The following is a 23,040-nucleotide window of genomic DNA, read 5'->3' as shown; positions in this document are numbered from 1 at the left end:
AGAGGGGAGGTGAAAAAGCAAATAAGGGAAGCAAAGAGGGAGTACAAGAAGAAACTGGCAGCCAACATAAAAGGGAATCCCAAAGTCTTCTCTAGGCATATAATTTGTAAAAGTGTGGTAAAAGGAGGAGTAGGTCTAATTAGGGACTAAAAAGGGGATTTATGCATGGAGGCAGAGGGCACAGCTGAGATATTAAATGAATACTTTGCATCTGTCTTTACCAAAGATGAAGGTGCTACTTAGGATATGCTGAAAGAGGAGATAATTTAAACACTAGAGGGGTAAATACTGATAAAGAGGAGGTATTAGATATGCTTTCCTTAAAATTGATAAAGCACCAGGACTTGATGAGATGCTTTCAAGGATACCGAAGGAAGTGAGAGTGGAAATTGTGAAGGCACTGGCCATAATTTTTCAGATTTCCTTGGATTCAGGAATGGCGCCAGAGGACTGGAGAATTGTAAATGTTACACCCTTGTTCAAAAAGAGTATAAAGATAACCCCAGCAACTACATGCCAATCAGTTTAACTTTGGTGGTGTGGAAACTTTTAGAAACAATATTTAATAGTCACATGGACAAATGCAGATGAAGTTAGGAAAGCCAACATGGGTTTCTTAAGGGGAAATCATGTTTGACTAACTTCCTGGAGTTTTTGAAGAGGTAACAAAGAGACTTGATGAGGGCAATTCTGTTGATGTAGTGTACATGGACTTCCAAAAGGCATTTGATACAGTGCTGCATGACAAACAGTAGCAACATGGATATGAAATTGGTTGAGTGACAGGAAACTGAGAGTAGTGGTTAATGGATGTTTTTCAGGTTGGAGGAAGGTTTGTAGTGATTCCCCAGGGATCAGTGTTGGGAGCCTTTCTTTTCCTGATATATATTAATGACTTAGACCGTGGTGTACAGGGAACAATTTCAAAATTTGCGGATGACATGAAACTTGGAAGCACTGTGAACTGTGAGGAGGATAGTGTAGAACTTCAAAAGGATATAAATAAGTTGGTGGAATTGGCAGACAGGTGGCAGATGAACTTCAATTTGGAAAAAACATGAAGTGATTCATTTTGCTAAGTCGGATCTGGGTGTATATGTGCATAAGTCATTGAGGTGGCAGGACAGGTTGAGAGCGCGGTTAATAAAATGTACTGTATCCTAGGCTTTATTAATATGAGCATAGAGTGCAAGTGGAACGAGCTTATATAAGACTTATATAAGACACTAGTTCGGCCTCAGCTGGAGTATTGTGTTCACTTCTGGATGCATTAGGAAGGATATGAATGCATTGCAGAGAGTGCAGAATAGATTCATGAGAATGGTTCCAGGGATGAGGAACTTCAGTTATGAAGACAGATTGGAAAAGTTAGGACTTTTTCCTTGGAGAAAAGAAGGCTGAGAGGAGATTTGATAGAAGTATTCAAAATCATGAGGGGTCTGGACAGAGCAGATAAGGAGAAACTGTTCCCACTCGTGAAAGGATTGAAAACGAGAGGGCACAGATTTAAAGTAAGTGGCAAGAGAAGCAAAAGCGACACAAGAGAAAACTTTTTCATGCAGGGAGTGGTTAAGATCTGAAACGTACTGCCTGAGAGTATGGTGGAGATCAGTTTAACTGAAGCATTCAAAAGAATTAGGCTATTCTCTGAAAAGGAAGAATATGCATGTTTACGAGGAGAAGGCAGGACAATAACAATAAATGAATTACTCATTCGGGAGCTGATGATGGGCCAAATGGCCTCCTTCTTTGATGCCTCATCAGAAATAGTGCCATTCTTCCCATTAATTCTGATGAAGTTTTTGTGGTGTTAAGCAAAAACAGTGGGGTCTTCCACAAACAGGAAAGTTTGAGAAGTCTACTCAGTACCTAACCCCCGGATTCCTAGGTCAGATAAAGCTATGCAATTGTGCCACATCCCGTTGTGAATGGTGGTGGACAAGTAAACAACTAACTGGAGGAGAAGACTCCATAAACATTGCCATTTTCAATGATGGCAGAACCCAGCATGTGAGTTCAAAAGTCAAGGCTGAAACAGTTGCAGCCACCTTCAGCCAAAATTGCCAAGTGGATGATCCATCTCGAGGATCTCCTCTCAATGTTTCCAGTGTCATAGGTGGCAGTGTTCAGCTAATTTGATTCACATGCTATCAAGGAACAGCTGATGGCACTGGATGTAACAAAGGCTATGGGTCCTGGCAATATCCTTGTTGTAGTATTGAAGAATTATACTCCAGAACTAACCATTCCTAAAGTCAAGTTGTCCATCACAGCTACAATACTGCAACCTACTGTACAATGTTGAAAATTGCCTATATATGCTCTGCCCACAAAAATCAGGACAATTCCAATTTGGCTAATTAGAACCCCCTTCAATCTACTCTCAATCATCAGCAAAGTGATGGGAAATGTCATTGACACTACTATCAAGCAGCACTTCCTCTCCAATAATCTGCTCACCAATGATTAGTTTAGGTTTTGTCATGGTAATTGTGTTCCAGACCTCATTATAGCCTTGGTTCAAACACAGTCAAAAAGTTGAATTTCAGAGGTGAGATGAGAGTGTTGGCCCTTGAAATCAAAGCAGTATCCCATCGAGAATGGCATGAAGCAGCCCTAGCAAAACTGAAGTCAATGGGAATCAGGGTGGAAATGCTCCGCTAGTTGGAGTCAAACCTAGCATTAAGGAAGATGGTTGTGGTTGTTGGAGGCCAATCATCTCAGTGCCAGGACATCGCCTCAGGAGTTTCTCAGGGCAGTGCCCTAGGCCCAACCATCTTCATCAATTACCTTTCCAACATCATAGGTCAGAAAGGAGATGTTCACTGATCATTGCACAATGTTCAGTGCCATTTACAACTCCTCAGATACTGAAGCAGTTCATGCCCACATGGAGCAAGACTTGGACAAGATTCAGGCTTGGGCTGATAAGTGGCAAGCATCATTCATGCTACAAAAGTGTCAAGCAATGACCATCTCCAACAAAAGAGAATCTAACCATCACACCTTGATAGTCAATGGTGTCACCATTGCTAAATCCCCACAATCAACATCCTGGGGGTTACCATTGAGAACTGGACCAGCTATATAAAAACTGCAAGAGATTGGGAATTTTGTAGTGACTCCTCAAGGTCGGCAGAGTGATGGAATATTCTCCATTTGACTGGATAAGTGCAGCTCCAACAATACTCAAGAAGCTTGACACCATCCTATACAAAGCAGCCTGCTTGATGGGCATCCTAGCTACCATCTTAAACCTCCACCCCCTCCATTACCCATGCACAATGGTAGCAGTGTGCACTATCTATAAGCAGCACTGCAGTGACTTGCCAACTTTGACAGCACCTTCCAAACCTGCAACCTCTATCACCAAAAGAACAAGGGCAACGGACGCATGGGAACACCACTACCTCCAGGCCACACACCAACCTGACTTGGAACTATATTGCGCTGTTCCTTCATGGCTGCTGGGTCAAAATCCTGGAACTCCCTTCCTAACAGCAATCTGGGGGTACTGAAGCACAGTGGATCAAGAAGGCAGCTCATCACCATCTTCTCAAGTACATTTAGGGATGGACAATAAATGCTGGCCTTCCCAGCAATGCTCATATCCCAAACAAATTTAAAAAACCCCAAAACTTTGAATATGCCAATCTACAGAGATGAATGAACTTAAGTAAGTGGGATGTTACACTACGAGAAAACAAAGTAAACTCCATATTGGGGAAGCAAAAGACGGGATATTTTGCTTGGTACAATCCGAGCAGAAAATTGGTGCAAAGCATTACTAGTCCAGCAACATTGCTACTTCAGCGACAGGAAGCACGTTGTATGACATTATATCTATGCGGATGTTCAAATGTAGGTCTCTTACCATCAGAAATGGGGGAAATTATAATGGGCAACAAAGAAATGGCAGAAGAATTGAACATATATTTTGGTTCTGTCTTCAAAAAAGAGGACACAAATAATTTCACAGAAATGTTAAGCAACCAAGGGTCTAGTGAGAGGGAGAAATTGAAGAAAATCAGTATTAGTTAAAAAAATAGTGCTAGAGAAATTAATGGGTTAAAGACTGAAAAATCCCCAAGGCCTGATATTCTACATCTCAGAGTACTGAAGGAAGTGGCCCTGGAAATATTGGATGCATTGGTGGTCATCTTCCAAAATTCTATGGACTCTGGAGCAGTTCCTACAGATTGGAGGGTGGCAAATGTAACCCCACTATTTAAAAAAGGAGGAAGAGAAAAAACAGAATTACAGACCAGTTAGCCTAACATCAGTAGTGAGGAAAATGCTAGAGTCTGCTATAAAAGTCGTGGTAACAGAACACTTGGAAAGCATTAACAGGGTTAGACAAAGCCAGCTTGGGTTTATGAAAGGGAAATCATGCTTAACTAATCTACTGGAATTTTTTGAGGATGTAACTAGTAAAATAGATAAGGAAGAACCAGTGGATGTGGCGTATTTGGATTTCAAGAAGGCTTTTGATAAGGTCCCACATAAGAGGCTGGTGGGCAAAATTAAAGCTCATGGGATCAGGGGTAATATACTGGCATGGATTGAGAATTGGTTGACAGACCAGAAACAGAGAGTGGGATTAAATGGTTCTTTTTCCAGGTGGCAGGCGGCGACTAGTGGCATACTGCAGGGATCAGTGCTTGGGCCCCAGCTATTCATGATGTATATAAATGACTTGGATGGGGGAACCAAATGCAACATTTCCAAATTTGCTGATGACACAAAACTGGGCGGAGTTGTGAGGAGGATGCAAGGAGGCTTCAGGGTCATTTAGTCAAGTTGTTTGTGTGGGCAAACACATGGCAGATATAGTTTAATGTGGATAAATGTGAAGTTATACGTTTTGGTGTGAAAAACAAAAAGACAGAGTATTATTTAAATGGTGATATATTGGGAAATGTGGATGTACAAAGGGATCTGGGTATCCTTGTACACCAGTCAATGAAAGTTAATAGGCAGGTGCAGCAAGCAATTAGGAAGACAAATTGTATGTTGGCCTTCATTGCAAGAGGATTTGAGTTCAGAAATAGGGATGTCTTACTGCAGTAATACAAGGCCTTGGTGAGACCACACCTGGAGTATTGCGTGCAGTTTTGTCTCCCTATCTAAGAAAGGATATACTTGCCATAGAGAGAGTGCAGCGAAGGTTCACTAGGTTGGTGCTGGGATGGCAGGACTGTCATATGAGGATAGGTTGGTTCGACTGGGCCTGTATTCACTAAAGTTTAAAAGAATGAGAGGGGATCTGATTGAAACCTATAAAATTCTAACAGGGCTAGACAGACTGGATGCAGCCAGGATGTTTTCCCTGGTTGGGGAGTCTAGAACCAAGAGCCACAGTCTCAGGATATGGGGCAGGCCATTTAGGACTGAGATGAGGAAAAATTTCTTCACTCAGAGGGTGGGCAACCTGTGGAATTGTCTATCACAGAAGGCTGTGGAGGCTGGATCACTGAGTATATTAAGAAAGAAATTGATAAATTTTTGGATATTATGCGCATCAAGGGGTATGGAGAGAAAGCGGGAATGTGGCGTTGAGATAGAGGATCGGCCATGATTATATTGAATGGCGGAGCAGGCTTGAAGGGCTGAATGGCCTACTCCTGCTCCTAGTTTCTATGTTGCTATGTATTCAGGGACTGCTATTACCTTTTGCAGAAAATTCCAGAAGCGACGATAATCAATATGGAACTGGTGTAATGCCTGTCTAGCTTATTTCCTGTTCCAGCCTACACCAGACCCATGCAAAACTGGGTAGAATGGAAAATAAGAACCTACATGCAAACTTTACACTGGATTTCTGAGTAGCTTAATTTGGAAACTCTTAAGCTTGGTGCGAGCATGACAACTGGAGACCAAATAAAAAAATATTGGAGAGATATTCTTTGAATATCTTGATTCCCTATATATCGACAATAGCCCAAATATCTAAAATTGCTGGCAGATCTTAACAATTAGACATTCACAAAGTACTCAAACCTGTTCTGGTGCCATGTATAAACGAGTTCCAGTGTCTGGTGATCGGCGAAACTGATCAGACCCTTCTCTCTTCCAGGACGTAACGAGCCCAAAGTCTCCAATTTTGATCTGTTCGTCTGATGCAAAGAAGATATTGGCAGGCTTTTGAGAAAGAACAGGAATATCAAATTGGGGGTATCAGATCAGGAAAATCAGATCAAGAACATTAGAGCAGGAGCAGCAGAGCAAGAACATCAAATTGGGAATGTCAGATCAAGAACATTAGAGAAGGAACATCTGATCAAGAACCCTGTTGCCAATTTTCTTCCATCTCTTTTGAAGGTGACAACCTCTGAAGGGTAAAGCTCTTAGATCCCTCACACCTCCTTTGTGTGTGAGCCAGGCCAATGAGTGTAGGCAGGATATTTTACTATAAGCACTTTCACAGTCTCATTATAAAATAGAAAAATTCCTACCTTCAAATCCCGATGGATGTAATTTTGACTGTGAATGTAAACCAAGCCATTACTGATCTGATAAGCTATTTGAAGCCGACTCCTGTCCAGTTCATCGACATCAACGTTTTCTAGCCACTCCTTCAGCGTCTTCTTGCACAACTCCATTTGAATGCAGAGATATTTGTTCTTCCTAATGAAAACAACGTAAAATCAGATTTTAATCGTAGACCACAGAATTTTACAGCACAGAAGGAATCCATTTGGCCCATCATCTCTTGTTCTTCGAAAGAGCTATCCATTTAGTCCCACTCCACTTCACCTTCTTCAGATGGATCCCCATCATTTATAAGGATACTTATTCTGCCCATAAAGCCATTTTCTATTCTTGATAAAACTGGTATGGGAGAAAGGCTTTCTGATGAGGACGTATTTATTTACAGATCTCCCAAAAATAGGTAATATGGATTCAAATTACCTTAATTGCTTCCAGTGATGAAGGTGAATTTTCATGCTTAAACTCTAGTTACCATGTAAACTCTTCTGGTGAATTCCTTTTTAAATTGACATGCAAAAATCTGTCAATTATCTCAACTTGCCTGTATCCCAACCTCTGAGCCAGAAGGCTGTGGTTATTTTTTATTCTTTCAAGGGATTTCGGTGTCATTGGCTAGGCCAGCATTTGTTGCCCATCCCTAATTGCCCTTGAGAAGGTGGTGGTGAGCTGCTTTTTTGGGCATTGTTGGAGTTGCATTCATCCAGGCAAATGAAGAGTATTCCATCACACTCCTGACTTGTGCCTTGTAGATGGTGGGCAGGCTTTGGGAGTCAGGAGGTGAGTTACTCGCTGCAGAATTCCCAACCTCTGACCTGCTCTAGTAGCCACAGTATTTATAATACTGGTCCAGTTCGGTTTCTGTTAATGGTAACCCCCAGGATGTTGATAGTGGGGGATTCAGTGATGTAAACACTATTGAATTTCAAGGCGAGATGATCAGATTCTGTCTTGTTAGAGATGGTCATTGCCTGGCACTTGTGTGGAGCAAATGTTACTTGCTACTTATCAGCCCAAGCTGGAATAAGAATAGGAATATAGGAAAAGGAGAAGGCCACTCAGCCCTCAAGCTTGTTCCACTATTCTATTAGATCTTTACTGATCTGTACCTCTAATCTTTGATCCATGTCTCTTTATACCCTTACCCAACATAATCTACCAATCTCAGTCTTGAGAGCATCAATTGATCTATCATTCACAAATACTAAATGCTAATTGAAATTGCTAAGAATCCACAACAATTTTTATCTACGTTGCACTTATAAGTAATAAAACATCCTGAGGCATTTCATAGGAGCATTGTATACCAAACATGGTATGACACCGAAACACATAAGGAGATAAAAACTCGGTAAAAGAGGTGGGTTTTAAACAGTGTTTTAAAGGAGGAAAGCAAGGAAGAGAGGCAGAGGGACAAAGGGAGGATATTCCAGAGCTTAGGGCCGAGGCAACTGAAGGTGCAGCCATCCATGGTGGAGTGATTAAAATCGGGATGCAGTAGAGGCCAAAATTAGAGAAGAACATATATCTCAGGGGGTTGTGGGTCTGGAGGAGATCACAGCAATAGGGAGAGGTGAGGCCATGGAGGGATTTGACAACTAAGATGAGAATTTTAAAATTAAGATATTGCTTGACTGGGAGCTAATGTAGGTCAATAAACAAAGGAGTGATAGGGACGTGGATTCAGTGCAAATTAGGACAGGAACAGTAGAGTTTTGGATGACTTCAAGTTTATGGAGGGGAGAACGAGGGAGACACATCAGGTCTGCACTGGAATAGTCATGTCTCGAGGTAATGAAGGCATGAATCAGGGTTTCAGCAGCAGTTAAGCTGAGGCATTGGAACAATCAGGTGATGTTACTGAGGTGGAAATAAGCGACCTTCGTGTTGGCATGAATATGAGGTCAGAAGCAACAGTTGAGTTGAGAGAGGTGGTGATAAGGTAAAGCTGGGTGTCAGCACCGTACATGTGAAAACTAATGATGTTGCTGAGGGGCAGCAATGATATAAATGAGAAATAGGAGGGTGTCAAGGATAGATCATTATCATGTATAGCCTTAAAAGCACCAGGAAACTGGCAAGCATGCAGGAAAACAGCCTCATGACAGTCTCTACCTTTTTAATGAATTGATAGTCTTTTTCCTCCACCACTTTACCCAGAAGACCATTCAAGGTTTTTGTCACTCTTACAGACAGAACAGAGAGGTTCAGCAAAGTGACCACCCACGTTGCATTTGGTGTTACCAATGTAGGGGCTGCATGCTGAGTAGGGAATATAGATTAATAGATGGATTGAGAGGAGTGTAAATCAATACTGATTTTTCTTATGATCACTTCTGTATTAGAATAACTCTACTATCTAAATGTTGAACTCAACCTACCGGGATGAAGAAGTGTCAATCCAGGAACTGAAGTAACGGATGATATTTTGATGAGAGAATGTTGCGAGTGTTCTGGCTTCCTTTAGTACTGTGCTTAGTGTATCCACATCCCTAAGTACAAAAGTGCATAACATCCTATCAATTCTATACCTTGCACAGAATACATTCACAGAACTCAATCAATGATGAAGTATTTTGGGAGTATCACTTAAAAAAGAGACATGTTGCTTTTCGTCTTGCACGCATCAGGACAATTCGCATGAATACCAAATGTAAAGGGAACAACAATTTATACTTCATAAGAAGAGAGTGCTGATTGGCTGGCAGGTGGACTCTGATTGGTAGAGGTGTTGCCATGGGGAATGCACCAGTTAGCTGATGACTGACAGGTAGGTTAACTCTGATTGGTCAAGGCATTGCCCTAGGGAATGAGCCAGAAAACAGCTGTCGCCCATTTTGTTCAGTTGAAACAGGCGCAATTTGTGTACATGTTACTCTGTCTGCAAAGAACAGGGCTCTGTGTATTAATAAATGTTGCTTGTAGCACACATAAGTGCACCACATTGCAAGCCCAACTGACAATCTTAAATTGGTTGCCAGCATAATTCTTAGCACACTCAGGATTGTTAACAAATATCCAATTGCGGAATCATATCTAACATTGGACACTGGGTTTTGAGTTTTGTAAGCACGGGCGGTTGGCATCTGCAATCTTAACATCCTTCAATTTTTGTTTAATTCATGCTTGGGATGTGGGTGTCACTGGCAAGGCTGGCATTTATTGCCCCTCCCCAGTTGCCCTGGAGAAGGTATTGGTGAACCCTCTTCTTAAATCACTGCAGTCCATGTGATGAAGTTGTTCCAACAGTTCTGTTACTGAGTGAGTTCCCGTTTTGATCTGAAATGATTTGGTTAGGGTGGACAGCTGCCCAGTTTCAAATGGAATTGAGAGGTGTCAGCTGTGGCTCAGTTCATAGCACCCTCGCCTTTGAATCAGAGGGTTGTGGGTTCATGTCCCACTCCCGGAAACCAAGAACTGTGATTGTACTCGAAAGAGTTGCAATCTGTGACTGTTGATAACTCGAAAGAGTTTCAAATGGAATTGGTAATTTTGATAATGGGAAGTCAAATGATGTGAGTCCTGTTGTTGGTGGTTAATACTTTTTTATAAAAATAACTTTGCGAGTGCACACAGGATATGTTCATCTGTCATCAGTGCATTGACAGATCGTTTCATGACACATGCGTGAGACCATCCATTTTTAAGTCTGCATATGCGCAAGTGGTCCATCTTGGGTATAATACTGAAGCTCTCTCCTCTGTCCTGTTCCAGCGTTTATGGACTGAACAAAGAATGGCTGCACCAGATACAGTGAGAAAAACATTTCACATGAATAGAATAACGTAATTTTTCAGAAGAAGCACACTTACGAAGTTAGTCGCACACATTTGATAGCATATGCGTGGTTGTCAATTTTATGTCTCACTTCGTAAACTGAACCAAAGGATCCCTTTCCAATTATCTGTACCTCATCAAAAGATTTCCTGTAACTATAAATTCAAATTTAGTACACTGCTGGTGCAAATAAATAAACTGAAGAAAAAAAAAACTCAATGATTAATGCAAGGAAACAAAACCAGACAACACAGGAAACACTCAAAAGGTCAGGCAGCATCTGCACAGAGACAAACAGACTAGTGCTAGTACTTCCTAAGCCAATCATCTTAAATTGGGAGGAAGAAGCTTGCTGCTGTCACAAAGAAGGTGTGGCTGGATGTCTCCAAGGAGGTCAGCAGCAAGAGCACTAAACCATGCTCCTAGATTTGGTGCAGAGAGCTCTTTAATAACCTAAACAGGCCCAAAAAGCTGAATACAGTTTCACATTCACCTACATCCAGTTGTGCGCATCACCCCACTCTACCCCTCACTTTGCCTTGTCAAGCCTACTCCATCACATCACACAACCCATTATCCTTGCAAATGCACCAATCATTCTTTTTCTATGTAATCCCCATCTATGCATCCACCACTGCCACTCAGCCTGACCCTTATGCAATTTCACGCCTCTCCTTAACAGTCAGCCTCAACAATCACACTGCAACTATCAGATAAACACCCCCTATTAGGTCACTCAGAGGTCTTTCACCCATTGCACAGGAGAGCTGAGAACACTAAAGAGAGGTGGGGTGGTGAAGAGAAGAAGAGAGAAGCATAAACATAATGAGGAAAAGATGGGAACCTGAAAGGGAGAAAAGAGCAAGTGAAAAGATAAGCCAGGGAAAGATAATTAGGTCCATCATGTCACTTGTTAGTCTAAATATCTTATCACAAGAGACAAACACTCAATCTGAGGAAGGAGCAGAGGGATAGACACAAGCTTGACTCAAAACTCCCCTCCAACTGTAGTGTACCACAGCCCTGGAGCCTGTGATTCTAATGACAATATCCACTTTGCTCGTGAACAATACCACAGGTCAACTGCTACAGCTAAAACCAATTGTAGAAGATTCTGCTTCAAATCTGAGTTGAAGTTTGATGAACAAGCATGGAGTGTGCAGCCCCTCCTCCTCATCCACCTCAATTCCGCAAAATATTACAACTGGGGCACAGACAGACACAGATGAATGAAAAATATAGTCATGAGCAGAAAGAAATAAGCAAACACTAGACAGATGATTGATCAAAAATCTGCTTACAATGAACGCCTTTTAAATTTGCTGGGTTCGATGGTGTCTTCAGCTTCGTAGCTTTCAAAATTTTCCTCAGACTCTGAGTTACAGGCAGACCCAGTAGCCCAAGAACTTGAAATAAGATTTGAACCAATTCCAGAACTTTCAGTAATGTTTTTGTCATGAAATATGCTGGAGGGATCAGTACCACTGGCACTGGAATTCTCATAGCTTTCCGAGTCCAAATTTAAGTTGACTTCCATTCTTGGATTCCCAGTGTCAACAAAAAGAACACTATCAGAACTATTTGTCTCTTCAGAGGCTGAGGTTTGAGAATTGGGCATGTTCAGTTTATCCAACCCAACCTCACTAGAGCTACTGTGGAAGGTATCCAAGGTTCCATGTAGACTGTTTATATCGGTTAACACAGGGTCACTGGGATCACAACAATTGGCGTTACTGCTCAAGGACTTGGGACTATTCAGATTATTATGCCTTGCTATAATGGATCCATCCAGGATTGGAATCTTTTCATTTGTTTCATTTCCTTCATAGCTGGGGTTGTTGCTGTCAATGGTGCAAGCAGTTTCAAACTTACTGAGATTGGATATGTTCACTTCATCATTCCTGGCCAGACTAGACTTATTAGACATGCACCTACACCAAGAAAAACAAATAACATTGAGACAGTGAATTCTACACATGGACTGGCTTTCTGAAGAACAGTTTTATTTACACTGTATTTGTTTATCAATTTCCAGTTTTCTCCTGTAGGCACTTACACAGCCACGAGAAGCCATTGAGCACTGTAATCTATGCTCTGGCTCTGAGCCAGATAATTGCTTCCAATGGGCTATTCAGCTGTGAAGGTTAGTCACAATTAATCAATATCCAGGGGGGGTTACTAGGGCAAGATCAGAAGTAAGAACTGATTTTTTTTCCTGTTTTTTAGCCCAGGGACAATGAGACCAATGCACCCCAGCGCTGACCTGGCTAAGGTAAATTAAAGCTAAAATCCAGAATCCCACTGACCCATATGGCTCAGTACTGGATTGTGTACTTAACATTAAGTCATGTGAGAAGCACACCAAAGATTTTCTTTTGTTTTCATTTTAAAGAAACGTTTCTTCGGGCAATATTGTAAAACAGGCGATAATAAATCAACTGTCCATGATACAATTTTCATTTCTATTGAACGCTAAATAAATTCCAATCTGCCTTTTAAAAACATCAATTGATTCTTCATCAAGGAGCTTCTAGGGACAATGCTTTCTAAATTCTAAGAAATATTTGTGTGAAGACATTTACCCTGGATTTGCTGTTTTTGTGTTCTCCCTTGGTAAATGGTTTGGAGTGTTGGAAACATTTTCCAGGCTGATTAACAACCTGTTTTGAGCCTTGTAAACACTCCTTCCATAGCCAACAATGCCTGGACTGGGTCTTCAACCTGGGGCCTTCTGGTTCAGAGGCAAGAGCGCTACTAACTGAGCTACTCGATCTCCTTTCATCAACACATCTAAAATTAAGACCCTGGTTCTAGATTTCCCTACTAAAATTCTCCAATTTTAAAAATTATTCATTCTCAGTGGGCATTACTGGTACGGCCAGCATTTATTGTCCAGCACGAGTTGCCCTTGAGAAGGTGGCGGTGGGCTTTCTTCTAAACCGCTGCAGCCCATGTGATGAAGGTACTCCCAAAATATTGTTAGGTGGAGAGTTCCTAAATTTTGACCCAGCGATACTGAAGGAATGGCATTATATGTCTCAGGAGGGATGGTGTATAACTTTGAGGGGAAATGGAGATAATGTACCTTCTGTCCCTGTTCTCCTAGGTCGTGGAGTTTCTAGATTTTCGAAGTGCTAGTTTATTAATCTTGGTGAATTGATGTAGTCGCTGCAGCTATTATATGCTGCAGTCATGAGGTACAAATGGTGAAGTGTGTATGTTTAAGATGGTGGATGGGTAGTGATCTTTTCTTATTTACCCAATAAAATACCCTATCATTTGGAACACCTCATTCTGATCACTGACCTGCTTATCTCTAGGGTTCATCCTATTTCTCATCATAGTTCAATCACAGTGGGAGAGACCATAAGACCATAAGACATAGGAGCAGAAATTTGGCCATTCGGCCCATCGAGTCTGCTCCGCCATTCAATCATGGCTGATAAGTTTCTCAACCCCATTCTCCCGCCTTCTCCCCGTAACCTTTGATCCCCTTACCAATCAAGAACCATCTATCTATCTCGGTCTTAAATACACTCAATGACCTGGCCTCCACAGCCTTCTGTGGCAATGAATTCCACAGATTCACCACTCTCTGGCTAAAGAAGTTTTTCCTCATCTCTGTTCTAAAAGGTTTACTCTGAGGCTGTGCCCTCCGGTCCTAGTCTCTCCTACTAATGGAAACATCTTCCCCACATCCACTCTATCCAGGCCTTTCAGTATTCTGTAAGTTTCAATCAGATCCCCCCTCATGCTTCTAAACTCCATCGAGTATAGACCCAGAGTCCTCAAACGTTCCTCATACGTTAAGCCTTTCATTCCTGGGATCGTTCTCGTGAACCTCCTCTGGATCCTCTCCAGGGCCAGCACATCCTGGGTTGAGCTTGTCTGTGATGCATTGCTAGGTCAAATAGGCTGCCAATATTTACCATCTAACTTTACATGTGAGGAATGGTCATTTGCATGAGGTACCAAAGATCTCTCAGTTTTTATAGAATTATAGTCTAACAAGAATACGACTCTCTGGAGGCTTTATTATTTATCAAAATATTGGATAACAATCTTCACAACCTTGACAGGCTTGAGACAAAAAGTCAGCTTTTCCTTTAAAAAAATCATGAATTTTCCAATCTTTTCAGATGTCACCTTGATTGAGTACTGTTCCTGAATAATTAGTGTTTCCTGCTCTCTTGCCCAAGTGGCTATTATTCATGCATGAACCTTTAAAGTGAAGGTAGGTAAATTATTTATCTGGTGAATCACAGCTGAGCCAGGTCTTGTCACCAAACTTCCACATATGTCCACTTCCAGTTGATCAAGAGTGAAAAGTCTGTTTGAGAAACACCTCTCTACATCTTTCTGCTTCTACCTAACTTTCCCACTTTAGGACGCTCCTTAGAATTTGGTCCTCTGACCTAATGTCTCCTTATGTGGCTCATAATCATATTTTATTTCAAAATGCTCCTGTGAAGTGCTTTCAGACATTTTATTATGTTAAAGGTGCCACACAAATATAAGTTGCTGTCGATGTTGTTTTCCTTTCCTGAGACCTGGGTATGGGCCACCATAATGACCTACCTAGACAAAGTAACTAAGTCATGATTGAAGCATTGGTCAATGTTTTAACCAGCAATTAAAATTATTTTGGTAGGAAAGCCCCAACATTAGTCCATCAGGTACCGGCACTGCACTGAAGTACACATCAGGTAACAGTCCTGCTTTGAAGCAGAGAGACAATATTGCATATGTATCATTTCTGTACTTACTGTGGGGAAGATTCCATTGATTTGTTGCTCTCCCCTTCAGTCTCTAATTTGCTCTCAGCCTTCTTGTTCTGTGGAGGAAAATAGTTCCTTTCATGGCACTTTTAAACTTGCAACTGTCTAGCCATTGGCCCTCCTTTTACCACAATCCTTCCACAGGTGCTCAGTTGTACCCTCAGCATTGTTCCTTGTCCTCAGTAAACCTTGACTCTCACTGCACCCTGCTTTTTTTCCCCTTGATATGGCCCTCTATCCTCATTACCTTATAGGCCAAGGGGTACAGATTTGAATGTATTTGACAGCACTCAGAGTAGAAGAGTTTCTGGTTTCAATTTGATACATCCTAGTTTTCTGAAGGAAGTAGGGGTGGCAACTGAAGCTCTGGCCACAATCTTTCAGTCCTCCCTGGATATTGGAGTGGTGACAGAGAACTGGAATATTGCAACTGTTACTCCCTGTTCAAAGAAGGTTAGAGGGATAAACCTAGCAGCTACAGGCCAGTCAGTGGTGTGGAGAGATAATACTGCAAGACAGCACTGATTGTAACTGGGAAAAATATGGATCAATAACTAAAAGCCAACACATATTGTTAAAGGCAAATTGTGTTTGACTAACTGAATTATTTGAAGAACTTGCTAAGAGATAGAAAGCAAAGTAGTGCTAAAATGTTTGTTTTTTAGATGGGAGGGAATTATACAATGGTGTCCCACAGAGTAAATATCAGGATCACTGCTTTTTTTGACCTGGACTTGGGATACAGAGCATAGCTTCGAAATTTGCAGATAACATGAAACTTGGAAAGGTAGTAAGCAGTGTGGACAATATTAACAAACTTCAGGGGGATATACAAACACAAACACATTGGGCAGACAATTGGCAGCTGGAATTTAAAGCAGAGATGTGTGAAATGATGCATTTTGATTGGAAGAATGAGCTGAGACAATATAAACTAAATGGTAAAATTTTAAAGGGGATGAAGGAGTAGTACAACTGGGGGTATACACACACAAATCTTTGAAATTGGCGGGACAAGTTGAAGAGATTGTTCAAAAAGCATATGAGACTTTATAAACAGAGGCATTTGGCATTGAGAGAAGGGCAGGGGAATGAGACTCATCAGTTTGCTCTTTCAAAGAGCTGGCACAGGCATGATGGGTCAAATGGCCTCTTTTCTATCCTGTATCATTCTTTGATTCTAAAGCTGGTTTAGCCATTCATCTCCATATCAAGCATTATCAGGCCCTGATCTTCGCTGCCGAAATTGCTCAATACTCTAGGATAATCCCTGGCTTCTTTAATCCACTACAACTGCCTTGATAAACCTCTCTCCATAGAAGGATCTCATGCAATAACCTCTTCCTATCACTGCACCACTACCTCTGCAGAACTCAAGGATCTATCATTGACCCCCCTCCTATTTCTCAGCAGGAGCAGTGGATCAGTCGGCAGCTCTTCACCTTGTCCCAATTTTACTTCCATTAAAGTCAATCAAGGCTGCTAATTTAATATAACCCAATTTACACTGAAGTGGAATTTCATCGCTCTTGTTCGTGAGTCACATCAAAACCATATAAATACCATGGCAGTTTGACAGACCTTATTCTCCAGTCTGGGCAGCCTTAAGTATTGTAAGCCATGATGGGTCCTAACTAACTGATCTTTAACAATATAACAGCTTCCCAGCCAACCTTTCTTTCCTTCCATGCAGTTATGCCGGACCTCCAGTGTAATCTCAGAGGAAATTCAGAGCCAACCTTGAGGAGTTTTATTTGAAGAATGTAAACATTCTATACAGATGTCATTTCGCTCCATTCATTTTGGAAAAACAATATAATTACAAATCAAATGAAGGGCATACGCTGTCTTTCCACAAACCTTATTTTCTGTTGCTATGATTTTTTAGTCATTGTGTCAACATTTTCCATTCAATTTTTGTGATGCCAACTATCACAGTGCAGTTACAGATATCTTTCACTAGATGGCTCTGCATAACCAGTTTCTGATATCTCACAAAACTCCATTAAAACCTCATCGATAAAAAACTTGTCTTCAACAACTGAGCATTGGCAAAAACTTGGTAATTTACTATTAAATAATTAAGTTGTTGATTCAAAGTTTATGTCAATTGTAAAAGACAAACTTACCGATTCAGGAGGAAGATGGTCCATTTCTGGCAGCTCTGACATGGTATCTACAGGCAATATAAATATTTTAGTAACAATGTCATCAAAATAACACTGAATTACCTCGTTTTTATTTTATCCTGACCCGACTATCCCCCACACCCAACTACCCCTCTGATCCGTCATGACTAACCCAACTACCGCCCCCCCCAACAAGATCTGACTAGCCCCCCACCTGACAATCCCTCCCAACGCGACCCAACACCCCCCTTGATCTCCTGACTACACCTCCAGACCCCCCAGCCCCTTCCATCCCGACCTGACCCAACTACTCCCAACCTGACCGGCTACCCCGCGATCTGAACTGACTGGCCCCCGCCACCCGACTACCCTCCTGACCCGCTCTGATGAGCCCCTACCGCCTGGCTAGCGCCTGCCCGTCACAACCTGACTTCCACCAACATGACAATCCCTCCAGACCTGACCTAATCACCCCACCTATCCACTCACCCACCTACCCCCCTACTTACCTGTCACCCTACCACCCTGTCCACCCGCCACCGTTCCCACCTACCACCCTACCCACCTGCCAACCTACCCATCTACCACTTACCTCATCCACCCCATCCACATACATAACCCACCCTACCCACTTACTTCACCCACCTACCCACCCTACCACCCTGCCCATTCGCTCATTCACCCACTCATCCATTCACTAACATTGACACTGGACATTTAAACTTACCTTATGGCAGCTGGTGTCATAAAAAGGGGGCCCGGCTTATCTTGCCCCAACAAGCCCCCCTCCTCCTGTCGCTACAGCGCTGCAACAAAGCTCTTTGTATGCTCTGCATTTCTGAAGGAGCCAGCCTTGGAAGACCCAGTTAGAAATGTGGAGCAGAGCTGGAGTGCAGAAAGTCAGGGATGGAGTGATAATCGGACAGTGATTGTCACTTTGCAGAAGATCCAGGCCCTATCATCTAAAAAAGGGAAGAATAGACTTACAAACTTGCTGGGCAATGCCTGGGTCTCTGTGGCTGACTCTTCTTGTTCTTCTGTTGTTTTTTTCCAGAGATTAGTTTCCTTAAGAACTCTGGAAGCTGCACAGTGTCAGTAAACAGTGCTCTTTCCGACCTTAATGTTTTCCAACATAATGAACCTTGATTGGATGAAAAAAGAACTCACTCAGGAGCAATACATCGAGAACAAGTGGGAAATTAAAAGTCGATAAACTCTAATAGAAGCCAATGTATTCTGGTTCTGCAATTGCTATCATTTCTTTAAGTTTCACTTTCATTTCCTCTACCAGGGTGCTGTCGGAAATGTCTGTCTTATAGATATATTTACACTGCAGATAAAAAGCTTGAAGCTAGTAGCTGCAGTTCCGTTTTTGGCCAGGCAGCGTCTGTTCAGGAAATTGTTTTTGGCAGGAAATTGGTCTGTTCGGGTCTGGTTACACACTCGCTGGGCTCTCTGTCAATAGTTAGAAATTCAAATGTTTGGAGGGAAATCAGGGAGAATCTAATTTCTCCAACCATTTAAAGCGATTATATCTAGTGTTCAGCTTGGTTTAAAACATCCCACACAGCTCCTTACCAAAAAGTTTATAAACCAGGGCAGTGAAATTCAGCGGGGAGCATTAGGAGGGTTGTCAATCGTCCAGGAATTGAAGATCAATCTCCAGGACTCTGCTGTATGTAACCCTGGACAAAAATCATCAGGACGTTAAAAAAAATTGTTTTTGTGCCGTTTTCTTTGAACATTTCTCTTTATCAGATATAAAAATACTGAAAATGGGGAAAAGATGTCCGCTTGACTGAGAGTTGAGCATCATCCAATTGGGTAATGAGTCTTTTTGCTTTCCAATCGGTGTAGGAAAGCAGTACATCACAAGGACCGGATGTGTTGGCTGACTAATGGCATTGAGGGTGGTGGGGTGTGTGGGGGGTGGGGGGGGGGGGGGGGGGGAGAGTCATGTGATGAAACCTCCAGGAATACATTTAATCACAGTTGGTAACCCTAAGCAACAGTGGTCATCCACCTATCATGCACCCTGCCCAAATGTCACAGAAAATTGGGCAGACTTTGTAACAAGCAGATGATCTGTACTGTCCGTGCTGTGCTCCCTCCGAAGTTTAATTTCACTACCAGCAGCACCCACCCCTCGCTACTCAAAATCTCACACATCATTAGATGTACATTCCAGGTAGTGAGAAGCGGGGATCGGTTGGCTGAGTTGGCTAGATTGTGCAGAGTGACTCCAATGGCACAGGTTCAATCCCTGTACCGGCTGTGGTAGTTCATGGAGGCCTGCCTCCTCACTTTTCCCCCATGCTTGATGTGGACTGATGCAAGCTATATAACCACTTGCCTCTCCCTAACAGAGAGAAATGCCTATGGTCCCTTGTGGACTATGGCTAATTACATTACATGTTGTGAGGAGACGCCTATTTTGCTTCAGTCTAAAGTTAAATCTTGAGGACCCAGCACCATAGATGCCAGTCTTCAGTCAATTCAATTCACTCCATGTGAAATCAAGAAACTGTTGTCAGCACTGGATACAATAAAGGCTATAAGCCCTGACAACATCCCAGCTGTAGTATTGAAGAAGACTTGTGCTCCAGAACTAACCATACCTGTGTCAAGCTGTTCCTGTACGGCTACAACAATAGTATCTACCTGACAATGGGGTAAATTGCCTTGAGGGCACAGTGTCACATTATTTCCCCCACACCCACCACCAGTGCAGATACTCTCACGTTGATGGTTATGTGTTCGTGATTAAATTCAGGGTTACAAGCTGGTGAGTCGCAACACAAGCTTACCCCAGCCAGCAGCTGGAGACTGTGACAGCCGAGGCCACTGGCAGTTGGATGACAGTGGGAGGCCAGGTCCATGCTGAGCCCAGGCTGATGATGTGCCTCTGGAATCGGCAACATGGAACCTGCTGGAGTTGCAGTGAGAGGTAATGGAACATTTGGCAGAGCTGCCAGAGACAATGCGTAGCCATGCACAGAAGATGGAGCCCATTCAGGCAATGAGTGCTGCTATGTCTCTGGCATATGCACTCATGGCTTCCTACATCGAGAGGTTGGCAACCCTCATGGAGATCCAGCTCCAGCAGACCAAATGCCGGAGATCTGTGCAGGCCTGTGCATGAGCTCAAGGGAGTGGTTGCAAGGTGAGAGGGGGAGGAGGCGCTTGGAGTCTGCTCCTGGTGCTCCTCCATCCCAGGTAAGCAGGAAGGTGTAAGTGTGCCGTGATTTAGGTGAGACCGTCTTCCACATCGAGGGGTTCCTCTCATGGTGCTCTGACTGTGGACAGCAGCTGCTCAGCTCCTCTGCCAGTGACACCAATGCCTACAATAGAGGTGGTGACAGAGGATGGTCCTGCACCTGTGTAGGAGCCCCTCAGCATGCTGGTGCCCTCCAAGCCTCAGGCAGCCAGAGGGTGGTCGCCATGGTCATCCTAAGCCATTGGGCAGCATTGTCAGCAGCCTTACTCCACTTTAGCTGCAAGAGCTGGGGTTGCACCTCATGGAAGCACCCAAAAAGTGTATTAAATAGAGCACCATATTCACCAGGGGTTCATGACTGTTTAAACTTAGCAAATGTTAAGAATTGATAGTATAATTTCAATAAATGTATGTGGACTGTTCATGGATTAATTGCTGCTGTGTTGGGTGTCAGGCATTGGATGTCCACTGAGGCTCATGGGTTTCAGCCCATTCTGCAGCATTGTGTATTATTTGATGATGGCCTCCCTTGAGAGCCGCAGTCTTCACTGACACTGTCACTCTGACATCTGGTAGTCTAGGTGAGTCCAGAACACTCTTGGCCATGGTTGGGTCCCTCTTAGTGTGACCGCCTGCTGCTGGCCCAGTATGTGCCCTTCACTAGTGTGTACAGGGTGAGCAACTGTCCTGTATTTTACGGGATCGTCCCGTAATACCGGGAGGCCATTTGTCCTGTATTTCTGGGACAGTGACTGCCGTTGCCTTGTCATTGCCCATGTATCTTTGTTTTCCACATATGCGCAGTGTGCACCTGTGCAAGTGCTCTGCCGTCAGCCTACTCTGCCGTGAGGAGGAGGAGAGCGAGGAGAGACTGCCAGCGGTGGAAAAGAGTGTAATTTTACTAAGTTAAAGCAAATGTTTCAAGTTTAAAAAAAAAGAATTTCTACTTCGTGGAAAGGTAAAAGGTAAAAAAATTCTGATTACTTTCTGAAATCTTAAGTTAACTCACCCAGCTGCGTCCCGTGAAGAATGATTCAATTCCAAGCCAGACCCGCCTCTGGCCTCCACTCTGAGCCCGGCCCTGGCCCCCTGGCTTCCACCCTCTCCCCCCCCCAACTCCAGCCTCCGAGTCCGGCCCCTGTTCATTTAATTACAAGCCCGGCACTAAATCACAAGCAACAGCTTGTAAATGAGTTTACATTGCCTTGTCAATGAGCACATTTGCCTTTCCTTCGCGAGTAGCAGCAATGGTGCCGTGGAGGTTTCCTGAGCTAACAAAATGCGGAACCAATGTCACGCTCTTCGAGTTCTGTTCCAGAACATCCGGTTCCGATTCTCCGGCACCATCCTGCCTCGTAACACACCCCTGAGTGTCACACTAAATTCCGCCTTTAGCTCGTCCTGAATTCCTCAGTGTGCTGTTTTTGCTTCAGATGTTAAACCATTCAATTTCTACAGCTTCTGATGAAGACACCCGGCTCTCTAATTCCTGTTCTACATGTAATATCTTATCCCAAAAATATACGATCTGAAGGAACTTTTTTATACCAAGGGATTGTGAGTCACAGCTTGCTAAAATAATGTTAACTCCTTATGGACCAATACTGGGAGAAAAGAAGCATTAAAAGGGATAGCAAAAGATAATTGAAAAAATTAGGCATTCTTAAAAGAGCTTTATAGGAGCATAGGACTTAGGAGCAGGAGTAGACCATTCAGTCCATTGAACCTTGTTACAATTGGGTGAGGAGGGATGAGCAGGCTCCTTTATAGTCCCCTCAGTTGGTCACAACAAAGGTTTTTAAATTTCTTTTCCCCATAGATGCCTTTTCCAATCCAAATGTATTTACTTTTTAATCATGAGCCAATCAAATCAGGTTTTTTTGAGTCAAAGAAAGAGCAAGTTTATTAGCTACTAAACCTGAGGAAAAATAATAACACACACACACAGACAGATATGACAAGTAAGAAAAGTTAGAGTCCAAATAAAAGTTAAAAGAGTATACGATTAAGTCGTTTGCTTGTCCTTGAGGCGTAGATTGTTGAACGTTGTGGCCATTTGAAGTTAGCTGGTTCCCTTTAAAGTCCTGGAGTTGATTTGAAGTCCACGTAACTGCACTTTGGTCGAGACAATTTCCTTCCTTTTAATTCCATGATCCATCTCCCAGGAATCAATGGGTTTCTCCTGAGGCTCTTTCCAATGGATAGTCTTTATCCCTTGGGTTGGATTTTTATACTGTAGAAATAGGGCTGTTCTTAACTTAAGAGAGAGAGATTCCTTACTGCTCCCTTCAGCAGTTTTTCCAGATGACTTCGATGACTTCTTTCTGTCTGACTTGGCAAAACCAGTTCTTATAACCCTCCTGTCTGTATATTCCTAAAAAGAAATTTGCTTAATATGTCTTGCAGTCATTGCTGTTGAACAAGTAATCACATTTTGAAAAGTAATTTACTGGGGATGCTGGAAATCTGAAATAAAAACAGAAAATGCTGGAAATATTTGGGAGGGCAGGTAACATCTGTGGAGGATGAATCTTGTTAAAAGTGAAGTTATTGCAGCTAATTAAATGAAGTTATTCTATTCTGAAGAAGTAGAAAGGGAATTAAAAAAGGGGATGTTCAGAGATAGCTTAGAAGTCAATAAGGCCAGATC

The 23,040-nt window shown here is 42.6% G+C and overlaps 1 protein-coding gene and 1 long non-coding RNA gene across 2 annotated transcripts in view; both read right to left on the bottom strand.

Annotated features, from left to right (window-relative positions):
• The window catches only part of LOC144679398 (interferon-induced, double-stranded RNA-activated protein kinase-like), a 28,015-nt gene extending 12,804 nt beyond the window's left edge, over nt 1-15,211 (bottom strand). Inside the window, exons 1-7 of the mRNA XM_078539756.1 lie at nt 15,203-15,211; nt 15,033-15,100; nt 11,568-12,197; nt 10,302-10,421; nt 8,871-8,981; nt 6,456-6,627; nt 6,001-6,141 (exon numbers count right to left, since the gene is read on the bottom strand). Of these exons, the coding sequence (XP_078395882.1) occupies nt 6,001-6,141; nt 6,456-6,627; nt 8,871-8,981; nt 10,302-10,421; nt 11,568-12,197; nt 15,033-15,100; nt 15,203-15,211 (1,251 nt within the window). The remainder of the gene's footprint in view (nt 1-6,000; nt 6,142-6,455; nt 6,628-8,870; nt 8,982-10,301; nt 10,422-11,567; nt 12,198-15,032; nt 15,101-15,202) is intronic.
• LOC144679930 (uncharacterized) overlaps nt 1-23,040 on the bottom strand; it is an 871,259-nt gene that overhangs the window by 15,533 nt on the left and 832,686 nt on the right. The gene's annotated exons all lie outside the window — the stretch shown is intronic.

Source organism: Cetorhinus maximus, chromosome 4 (genome assembly GCF_964194155.1).
Source record: "Cetorhinus maximus chromosome 4, sCetMax3.hap1.1, whole genome shotgun sequence".
In the NCBI taxonomy this organism is placed as follows: domain Eukaryota; kingdom Metazoa; phylum Chordata; class Chondrichthyes; order Lamniformes; family Cetorhinidae; genus Cetorhinus; species Cetorhinus maximus.
The sequence above is the reverse complement of the archived record's forward strand: the minus strand, read 5'-3'. Positions and strand labels throughout refer to the sequence as shown.